This window comes from Buceros rhinoceros, unplaced genomic scaffold (genome assembly GCF_000710305.1).
Source record: "Buceros rhinoceros silvestris isolate BGI_N320 unplaced genomic scaffold, ASM71030v1 scaffold3211, whole genome shotgun sequence".
In the NCBI taxonomy this organism is placed as follows: Eukaryota; Metazoa; Chordata; class Aves; order Bucerotiformes; family Bucerotidae; genus Buceros; species Buceros rhinoceros.
Genome location: NW_010395774.1, coordinates 8,420 through 19,322, shown reverse-complemented (window position 1 = coordinate 19,322; position 10,903 = coordinate 8,420). Strand labels below are relative to the sequence as shown.

Sequence of the window (10,903 nt, the reverse complement as noted above, 5' to 3'; positions counted from 1 at the left end):
CAGCAGGAACTGTACCTGCAAGTGAGGTTATATTTACATAAGCTGTTGACTACCTTTAAAGTGATGGCAATAAACCAAAAATAAGTTTTCTGGGACACTTCAGCAGATGAAGTATTGGGGGAGTGGAGGTGGGGAGATGTCTTCTGCCATTTGCTGGTTAGCTGTGATCCCTGCTAAGGCCAGAGAGTTTTCTTTCCCCTATGAATCAAAGAGGAAGTGTGTAAATGCATTGCTGGAGTCCTCCTTCTTTTCTCAGGTGGTGCCTGAGCTCAACACTTACATTTTTTCCTGTAACCTTGACACACAAGTTGAATGCAAGGCCTCATTAATGCTGCAATGCTCCTTGTTATTGTCGGTGGGAAGGGAAAGTTAATGCACACGTGGAATCCGCTGGCACTCTGCCCGTTGTGTTTTACTGACCTGTGAGCAGAGATAAGCGATCCGCGCAGGAGCGTGCTGAAGGCAGCCTTGCTGGACAGCTTCCGCGTTGCTCAAGTGGATTCATTGCGGGCCCCTCTGTGCCGGCATGTTGTGTGCCACCCTGGAACGGAGGAATCCCTTTGGAAATGGGCCTTAGTGGAACATGAAGTAATGTTCTGGGATCGTAGCATTGTCTGAAGCTGTGCTTATCCTTCTCCACTTTTGGAAACTGGCTCATTTTTTGTGCCTAAAAATAGAACCAAGTTGAGAAGGGAAGGAACAGAGTCACAAGACAGGGGTAACCATGTCCCTTGAGTCACATATACCAAATAACACTGCTCAAGGCACACATTTTAATTGAGGTTTGCATCCCTGTCCACAGTGGTGTGAAATTCTAGTGTCGTATTTGAGGTCACTAGAACTTCCAGCGCTACGAACAGTATATCAAAACTTCCACGTGGCTCTAAGTTATGCTCTGACCTCTTCTACCGCTTACCACTTACAGGACTCCGTGTTGTCCTTTCACATTCTCCATCCACTCTGAATGCTGCCCCATCCCTATGTGGCATCGTGACATCCCTGCTCCTTACTTTTGAGGCCTGTCCTCTTGCTCTTGTCCCAGCAGCGGCTGAGTTCCTGCAAAAAACAGCTGCATGGCACTTAATCAGGGAAGGAGCAGGACCACAGCAACGAGGCTTCTCAGTTACAGAAAATTTAAAAACAAGAAGGCGTAAAGATAGGTCTGCTCCTGTCTGTGTGTGGGTGTGAACAGAACTGCCCAGTCAGTTCTCATTCCTGTCGCCTTCCACCTGACTCTTTGTTGACTGTGACCATCTCGCTAATCTCCCAAACAAGATACTTACCAACCTTCACAAATGGAATTACATTTCAGGAGGAAACGCTGACTGCGTTATCTTACACAGTGTCATGTTTGCCTTTTGGTTTTCCCTTGCGCAGGAAGAAGCAGAGATCCAGGCAGAGTTGGAACGGCTAGAGAGGGTTAGAAATCTGCATATCAGGGAATTGAAAAGGATACACAATGAAGATAATTCACAGTAAGCACGCGTGATTCAGGGACAAGAACGTTTTTGTATACAATTTTGTATTTGTCCCCTTCATAATGGGAAACACTTAATCTTTTTTAAATTGGTTTTACTGCTTAATACGACACTTGATTGGGGGGCGGCACGGTGATATAACTTGAAGTTCAAGAAAGACAAAGGCTTCCAAGTGCATCAGGGTACCATTACGTAATCTTTCGTCAGTGCAAATAGTATCGAACCTGTCAGTCATTAATTCAGTTTTAATATTTTTTGTCTTAATATAAAAGCGTTTCTAAGCTGTGCCGTAGCTGTAATTTATTATGCAGTAGATTGCATTATTTCTGTCAGTGTTCTTAAACTGTGTCTTTCTCGCCAGATTTAAAGACCATCCAACGCTAAACGATAGGTATTTGTTGCTACATCTTCTGGGTAGAGGCGGCTTCAGTGAAGTATATAAGGTAAATCTGAAGTGGCAATCTGATGTGATCTGAATCTGCAGTGAAATAGTGCAGGAAGCAGAACTTTTACACTTGTTTTCTCAATGGAGTGTGTGCTTGTGGAGGGAAGAAGGGAGGACAAAGCACATGTTACACACATTACACATCAGGCTTCACGTGTTTAGGATCTGCCCTTGTCCTCAGAGGTCAAATTTCCTGCAAATGATGCATCATTTTCTTGAAACATATGAGTCAGCAAGTTTTGTCAGGATGGAGAAGCAAACCATTTGTTTCTTCAGGTGCTACACACAAGTACCATAAGTAACAAAGTTTTGTTGAGTATGGCATAGCAAGTCTGAACATCACTGTTAATAAGAGAAAATAGCTCCAATAATAAGAGCAAAGCCTTCATTTCCTGGGGGTAGAAGGCTTTTTTCTTGTGTCTTCATTTTACTCTCTGAAGGAGCAGACTGGGGGTGTGTGCTTGTGTAGTCTTGGGACTTTCATGGAACCGAGGATTGCTTGTGCGTCAGCGCTCTTGCATGGCCAAGACCATGCTTTGGTGCTTGCTATTTGACTATTGTGCTTAAAGCCTTTCCAGTTCTACATATTCCCTATCCGTACCCACTAGTTCTGAATTCGTGTGGAATTTGGCTGGGACGAGAGCAACTATGCCAATGCGAATACCGGCAACTTCACGGCAGTGATTTATTTCGATGCATTGCAATAGATAGCTAAACCAGGGTGGGCGGACTGCTCAGGTAGTGAAAAAAGAGTGTGATCTGCATGAAAGTTCTGTGGGTTGCACTTTGGAGGCTTTGCTGACTAAGGAGAAAGCCTTGGCTCCACAGGTGAAAGCAGGAGGGTATGAGTGCTTCATACCTGACTGGGCTTGAGAGTTGTAGCTGTGTAATTAAAACAAGGAAATGCTTAGCCCTTCTTCCCCAGGGTCCGTTAGGAGTTTAGAACTTTTGGGATGGACACCATTTATCCTCGTCTGTTTACAATAAGATTTTGCCCCATCCTGTAAACTATGAGCTGCTGCTCCTCTCAGACAGGGTGAAAGATTCCTGCATTTCTCCGAGAATACAGTTGCAGTGGTCCATTCTTTAAAGACTCCTAAATAGCAAGAAACTGCGGCGGAGGCGGGTGGGAAACGCAGCACAAGATTTACAAAGTTCTGCCCTTGAATTCTCCAGCTTCTAAAATCGGCTGAAACGTTGTGCTCCAAGCTGTGAGCTACCAATGCGGAACAGCGTATTAAAAATCCTCTGTATGTTTTGGGGTGTTGTTTTAACTGAGTGTAGAAGATGAGGTAGGTGGCTTGGGGGACTGATGGCAGGGTCTTCCTGGTGTGATTAACTGTCTATATTTTGGTAATTCAGTCTTTCTGATCCCAGTGTAGCTCTGGTGGTAAAATGTCAGAATAAATGCGGCATTAGTTAGAGCCCATGGGGAGGGTCAGATCAAAGCGCAGCATATTCAATTGTTTTCAGAGTTGCTTGGTTTCATTAGTGAAACTAATTACATCGAAATGTGGGTTTGCTCTTCACTCAGTATGTCGTAATGCTTATTTCCTGGGTGGGGATATTGGTTTGTTAGAGCTTGTCTGCTTTTGCAGTATTAACCTGAAGGTGTGATTCCTACTGATTTTCAACTCTTCTCTCTGCAGGCATTTGACTTAACAGAACAGAGATACGTAGCTGTGAAAATACACCAGTTAAATAAAAACTGGAGAGATGAGAAGAAAGAAAACTATCACAAGTAAGTAAGGCTGTGAAGCAGCCAGCCATGTTTCCAGGCTCCTCCTGTATTTGGTTATCCGGGGAACAGGCTGCCGGTTTTTTCCTGTGTTGTGCCACACTTCAAGAGCCACTCTCTGTCCCAGCAGCTGCTTACAAAAGTTACGGAGAGACGAGAAATGGTTTAAACCTGTACATACAGGCAGTTTTGTGTAAGCTCTACGGCACAAGGTTTTAAAGCACCTACAGCGCTCCCTGAAGAAAGAGTTAAAGTGGCTTCTCCTCTCTGACATGTCTAAGCTCTGCTCATAGGAAGCAGTTGTTAATGCCCATCTTCCAGGTACACGCTGGCTTTGTGCTCCTCCAAAGCCTGGAAGGGAGTTGCAGGAAGCCTTTTGGTGTCGGTAACGCTTGCTCTCTAACGCAGGGATTAGGTAAGCTCTGCAGAATGGCATCCCAACCTTCTCGACAGAGCTTCTAAGGTAGAGCTCCGATCTTAATTCCCCGGCAAGTCACTGGGATGATATAAACGCATTCAAAGACTGGAAGCTGAGCTGAGCAACATGGAATTTTTCTAGAACTTGTTGATTTTGGTATTTGGCTATCTTGGATCCCCTAATGATTTATGATGAGGTTACTCTGTTTTGGCAGGCAGTACCATTAATCAGGGTGAGTTATTCTGTGGTATTGCCAGTGTTTGAGATGCTCTCAGATTCTGTGGTTCTCCAGAACTGTTCTGTGCAGTTACTCGTTTGCTCACCCCTTCTTGAGCTGTCCGAGTAATATGCCTGTTTTTGCCTGGGTTTGATCGATGTTGGGCTGCTGTGCGGTGTGGCTGGGTCCACTATCGGCAGAACTTAGAATTAAGTCACTTGTATGACTAATGCTCAGACTTTCCTGTTTTCAGACATGCGTGTAGAGAGTATAGAATTCACAAAGAACTGGATCATCCTCGAATAGTTAAGCTCTATGACTACTTTTCGCTGGATACTGACTCGTAAGTTACATTGCTGGTTTGACCCGTTCACTACCCACGAAGTATTTGGTCTCTTAAAGGAGGGTCCACAGAATGTCCACACCAGTGTTACAGACTGCACTGCAGAGATGTCTGAGGCAGTTCCAGTGTACACTGGTTTTCTAGAGACACTAGCTCACAAACCAGTGTGCCATATCGTGTCAGATGTGCTGCTTTACCAGTAAATCCTCCTTCATTGGCCTGGGCAGTTCCCCTGCTGACAGAGCTCTCTGCTTCGGGATCTAGCACTTAGCTGGGGGTCTCTGCCCTTCGTACTATTGAGCATTGAGGGCTGTGCTCCTGGTAGCTTATTTTTAGAAAGGGATTATTAGGCTGGAGGACTCTTAGTTTAATATATTGACCGAATTGGTGTCTTACAGACAAGCAATGACGAAGTGTTGTGGTTTCTATCGAGTGCCTTAATTACAACAACTACTGTTTTGCCTTCAGGTTTTGTACAGTGTTAGAATACTGTGAGGGAAATGATCTGGACTTCTACCTGAAACAGCACAAGTTAATGTCGGAGAAAGAGGCGCGATCCATTATCATGCAGATTGTGAATGCTTTAAAATACTTAAATGAAATCAAACCTCCCATCATACACTATGACCTTAAACCAGGTATGCTGTGCCGCTAGCTGACGTGCTTAAGGATCTAACCTAAGGTAATGGGTTACAAGGAATGTGGGGAAGTTTACTTTGGTCAGACAGCAAAAAGGAGGAGACGGGGCTGTCTGGGCAAACTAACAAGAAAAAACTATAATGTGTGGAACATGCTGTGAAAAGGGTTTTGTCTCCCAGAATTGCAACAGTAACATTCCAGGAAAAGCAGCCTCCTTGTTCAGAAGGAGCCCCTGAACCACCAAGTGTCTGTGTTTAGTTTCTTAATGTCCTCCTTGTATTCTGCTGTTGAGAGCTTCTGTTATTGCTTCAGAAAGGTTCCCATAATTACTAATGTGTTTCATGTTCCCATTCTTCTGGCTTATTCTTTCTGTAATCATCTGCCTGAAAATTTAGTGGCAGAAGCTTAACTTGGAAGTGTTGTTTTTTCATATCGTGTGGCATCTCTCAAAGCAGAGGACGTACAGTCCAGTGGCTTAGGGCTGCCTTTGAATTCGGCCATCTGCCCTGTAGAAGGTCCTCTCCCAACACTGCAGATTTCCCTTTAGCATGGGGCAGAGTCACGGTGGGAAGGATGGAAGTGCTCCCTTTCGGGGTGATGCGTGTTGGCTACACAGTTTTTTTTCCTGGTCCAGTAAAATTCAGCCATCTCCTTGGGCAGTTATCCCTGGCTTGTCTCCCCGTACTGGTGGCACTTCATCAGCATTGTGTAACTGGTATGTGATGTGGTTTATTGCATCAGCATGAGGAATCTGTACGGGAGGTGGTGCTGTTGCACTAGTTCTGGTGACCCTGTTTCTTCCTCCAGCTGTTCTGTTGTCTGAGCGTGCTGCAGAGCTCTGCCTGCAGTTGCCTAAAGCTGTGATTCATCCTCTGCCATCACGCATGATTCTGTTGCTATATCACAGGCTTTCAGGAAAACAGTGATGAACAGGAAAACAGACTTCTTGATCCTTGATGGATTTGTGAAAGGCTCTTGATAAAGCAGTAATTGTCCTTTTTGAGCTTAGAAAGCCACTGGGGAGCAATGCCAGGAAGGGGAGAGTTTCTGATTTTTTGAAAGGCCAGGGCAAGTCAGGACTTCTGGGCAGAGTGAGTCATGACTGTACGTGCACTTCTCTCCTTAATCCTCCCTTTTGACCTGCCCTTCCAATGGGACCTGTGATCAAAATAGCATGGGCATCAAGCTCGTTTGGCTCATAGGGCTCAGAATCTGAAGGCTCCAAGTAATGTTGGTCCACTGGGTTGTTCAGGGGTGGGCAGATCAGTTCTAGCACTTGGTGGGAGCTGTGTTGCCTCTGGAGCTCAGGGTGTTGAGCATGAAAACACCTACCCAGGCTGCTGCAGCTCACTGAGTAGTTCCTTGTCCTCTCGTGCAGAATGCTAGAGTTCAATGCAACTTTATTCTTGTTTTTTCCTGCTAGATGTGTATCCTAAGGGGCTGTTTCCTTCCTCTGTCTAGGTAACATTCTTCTAGTCAATGGTACTGCATGTGGAGAAATAAAAATCACAGATTTTGGACTTTCCAAAATCATGGATGATGACAGCTACAACTCTGTTGATGGCATGGAACTGACATCGCAGGGGGCTGGTACTTACTGGTAAGCATCGCCTGGGGCACCTGCAAGTTACAGATCAAGAACAGTTTGTAAACAGCTTTGGATCGATGTCAGATCTGTATGTGCTGCCATTGTCTGTGACAGCTTGAGACACTGAAGGTTTGAGACCCTGGAAACTGCTCTTGTTGTCACACAGAGGCTGGCAGCTTTTTACTTTGCAGCGGGTTAGCGTTTGTACGTTCGAAAGCAGTCTCTTATCCAAAGGGCCTGGTGAAAAACTGCATATGCTGCATGCCAGTGAGATAGCGAGCGCTGGAGTGGCGCTCGGCTGCTCTTTCACAGTCTGTGATGGCCCTGCCTGTCAGCTGAAGCAAGCAGGAGAATACCATGGAAGTCAGGTGTGTCAGGGAGATGGGAAGAGTACTCCACTGAGACAAGGAGGTGAAAATCCATAGTTAGCTCTTAGGAAAGACATCATTCTCACGGTGCTGTCTACAGCCAGAGCTTGACTTTAATATGCCATGTGAAAGATATTTCCAGCACTGCTTTATCCTGCCAGCGTTGTCACTGCATCACCCATGGCTGAGAGCAAGTCCTATGGTGAGTGCCACCGACTGTGATTTTAGATACTACCCAGACTGCAGACTGTCACCAGGGGCAAGACTTGTGCAGGACAATTTGTTAGGACACTCTGCATTGTAGTTTTGTTCTGTACCTAAAAATGAAGCTAAGTGTAGTTTGAGTGAGGCCGAGTGTCCCTAACTGGGAGGTGGCATCTGGGGTGGAGTTTCTAGAACGCTGTGTTTTGGCTGACTGTTTCTGTTGTGGAACTGTTGGCCAAGCCCTTCTAACAACAAATACCTGTTCTGAAGATAAAATGGGGTTATTCTGTGTGCTCTGGTGATGACTAGCTCAGACCATCAGTCTGGAGAGTCCTTGGGGTCGCTGTTGCCAGGTGGAGAACGCATTGGTGGACATGGCCCAAAGATGCACAGGAATGAAGTTGGGTCCCTCGAGTCCCAAGCCAATATCTGATCACAAAAGCATGTTCCTTCCTTTCCAAAGAAAATTATTGAAAGAAAATGATTTAGAGGTACTGCTAATAACCAGTTGTCACTTCCTTCTAATTAGGTATTTGCCACCAGAATGTTTTGTGGTTGGGAAAGAACCTCCAAAGATTTCAAATAAAGTTGATGTCTGGTCAGTGGGAGTCATCTTCTATCAGTGTCTCTATGGCAGAAAGGTAAGACGACATTTAACCTCCTTTCCTAGTGGTGATTCCTAAACCTTTCTAGAGGCAGTGCTGCCTTCTGCTTCCTTCTCCTCCCCGAGCTTAGAAGGTTCCAAGGCAGAGTTCATGCTGATGAAGTGGGGAGAATTTACTAGGGTGTGTTTTGCTTCAATGGAAGTTCTGCAGAATGTCTCTTTCCATTGTGCGTGTTCCCGCTTGAGGCAGTTAAGGGCAGGACGAGCGAATCATTCAGGGCAGACACCTGAGGTTCTTGCTCAAGCACCATTCTGTGATGCTTTCAATCTGCTAAGTCCTTGTCCTGCTTGATGGCTGCAGGTGTTATAGAGAAAAGAACTGGGTGCAAAGACCCACTCTAGAAGTTCTTAGGATGGCTTTTGGAAGGGAAGAGTCAGGATCAGGAAAAGGTGATTTGTCCTGAGAAAAGGTAATTTGTTTTATGACAACAAGAAGAAATGGGTTGGATCAGGGAAAGGATTCCATCATCTCTTGTTTTCACAACTCCTTGGTAACTAAGCATTGTGAAAGCCTGGGCTGACAAACGCGCTGCGTTGCCTGGTGTTGTCAGTCAGATAAACGGTGGAACCAGCCCAGCAAATGCTGAAGGGGGTGAATCTCCCATCAGGTTAGATAGATGAAGGCCCTCATGCACATGGGTGAAGCTGACCTACGAGGTCTGGAAGCAGGTGGAGATCCATCCTGTCTGCACCAGAGACACCCCAGACACTTTCCAGCTTGGTCCTTTTTGTTCAGTCTAAGCGTGGGAGCAATGTGTCCTGCTCATCTGGCTGGGCTCTGCAGCACCTTCACATTTGTGGGCTTCTTGCCTGGAAAAATGCTGATGTCAAGTGATGATGAACAGCAGTGTTATGGGATTTTTAAGGCCTGCCATCAACTTTTAACAATTGTCTTCCATTTTTTTGGTAGCCCTTCGGTCACAACCAGTCACAACAAGATATTCTGCAGGAAAACACAATTCTGAAAGCTACCGAGGTGCAGTTCCCTCCAAAGCCAGTAGTCACACCAGAAGCAAAGGTAAATCTTTGATCAAGAGGATCAGCAAGTTTGATCCTCGCAGGAGGTTGTAGCAAGGTGGGGGTCACTCTCTTCTCCCATGTAACAAGCAACAGGACAAGAAGAAATGGCCTCAACTTGTGCCAGTGGAGGTTTAGGTTGGCCCTGAGAAACAATTTCTTCCCTATTGGTTGCACAGGCTGCCCAGGGCAGTGGTGGAGTCCCCATCCCTGGAGGGGTTTCCCAGCCGTGTGGAGGTGCTGCTGAGGGACAGGGGTCAGGGGGGACCTGGCAGTGCTGGGGGAGCAGTTGGGCTCAGTGAGCTGGAAGGACTTCCCCAATCAAAACGATTCTACGATCCTGTGTCTGTCAGTCAGCGATTGGCACCAGCAGTTCCATCCTCCTGGTTTCCCTAAAAGCAGGGGGAGTTCTGTGCTCAGTGCTTGCCTCCTGCAGAGTGGTCAGTGGCTTTGCCTTGTCAGGCTGAGGACTGAACCGAGCGCGGCGTGTGCTGCCGCCCGTGCGTCCCCCTGACAAAGGATGAGCTGATGGTGTAGGAGCTGGGCTGTCTCTGCGGTCACTGGGCTTCTCAGACTGGCCCTGCTCCCGAGAGTTCCCTGTCGAAGCAAGCCTCCTGTTTCAGTCTGCTAACTCGTGCTTTGCCTTCGGGGTGTCTGCAGGCGTTCATCAGGCGCTGTTTGGCCTACCGAAAGGAGGATCGGATAGACGTCCAGCAGCTGGCCTGTGACCCCTACTTGCTGCCTCACATCCGCAAATCCGTATCCACGAGCAGCCCAGCTGGAGCTGCAATTGCATCAACCTCCGGATCATCCAACAACAGCTCTTCAAACTGAGACAGAGTAATAGGCCAAAAACTGCTTGAGAAAACGGCAAAAAGACTTTCGGAAACAGCTTTGGAATAGAGGAATCCGCAAGGGTCTCAAGAAACCTGTACCAGGTGCTTTTTTTCTCTTGCTTTTTTCCATCCATAGAGCATGACAACATCAACTCTCATCAAGAAAACCTTCAGCATCTAGGCCAAGCCATGTGGATAGGAGCTGGCTTGAGGTTTATCCAGTGAACGACCACAAAAGGGTGGCTGCTCTGAGCAAGGAGGGGAAACTCAAGAAAATACAAAAGGACATGGTTCCATGTACTGTGAACTTCTGAACATGCAGCCTTGGGGAATCCAGGACGCCGTGTGTGCTTCATATGAAGAATGTGGACTTTGGAAAAAGACTGGGCTAGTCCAGTGTTGATATTTAAACATTGTTCTTTTTCTTTTAATAAAGTTTAGGTAACATCTCCTGAAAAGCTCGAAGCACCAAGGTTCAGCTGGGGATGGTATATGACTCTTTGCCCTTTGGAGGGGAAAAAAGTTGATCCTGCCTGTTCATGGCACTAGAGTTAGTGTTTTACCCCTAATTAATTTCAGTTTTTTAAAAATAACAATTTTTTGGAAGAAAACAGTTTTCTGGTCTCAAAGTGAAACCCGTATTAGCAGGCTCATGGCAGTGTCCATTCTGGGGATGGTGCAGGTTTCTGCTCCCTTGGGGTGGCCTCTTAGGAAAAATTCGCCTTCTCAGGCGGGCGGTGAAGCCCACAGGAGAACAGGCCTGCGCAGATCTCCTGTGATCGGCGTGGATCACACCTCAGACTGCCACAAGGTTTTCAGCTGCTGCTTCACGGCTCTCACAACGGTTGCACCTTTTTAATTTATTTGAAGTGCTGTTCTTTTTGAAAACACACCCTGACGTGCTCACAACGTGCCCTCTGCTCTCGTGAGCGTGATCTCTGTTGCCTG

The 10,903-nt window shown here is 46.4% G+C and overlaps 1 protein-coding gene across 2 annotated transcripts in view; it reads left to right on the top strand.

Moving 5' to 3' along the window:
• The window catches only part of TLK2 (tousled-like kinase 2), a 39,189-nt gene extending 28,963 nt beyond the window's left edge, over positions 1–10,226 (top strand). For both annotated transcript variants that reach the window (XM_010145649.1, XM_010145648.1), the window contains 9 exons: positions 1,378–1,475; positions 1,840–1,921; positions 3,573–3,664; positions 4,550–4,639; positions 5,108–5,277; positions 6,740–6,878; positions 7,968–8,079; positions 9,013–9,120; positions 9,780–10,226. In XM_010145649.1, the coding sequence (XP_010143951.1) occupies positions 1,378–1,475; positions 1,840–1,921; positions 3,573–3,664; positions 4,550–4,639; positions 5,108–5,277; positions 6,740–6,878; positions 7,968–8,079; positions 9,013–9,120; positions 9,780–9,953 (1,065 nt within the window). In that variant the 3' untranslated portion in view covers positions 9,954–10,226. The remainder of the gene's footprint in view (positions 1–1,377; positions 1,476–1,839; positions 1,922–3,572; positions 3,665–4,549; positions 4,640–5,107; positions 5,278–6,739; positions 6,879–7,967; positions 8,080–9,012; positions 9,121–9,779) is intronic.
• Positions 10,227–10,903: the final 677 nt, after the last annotated feature.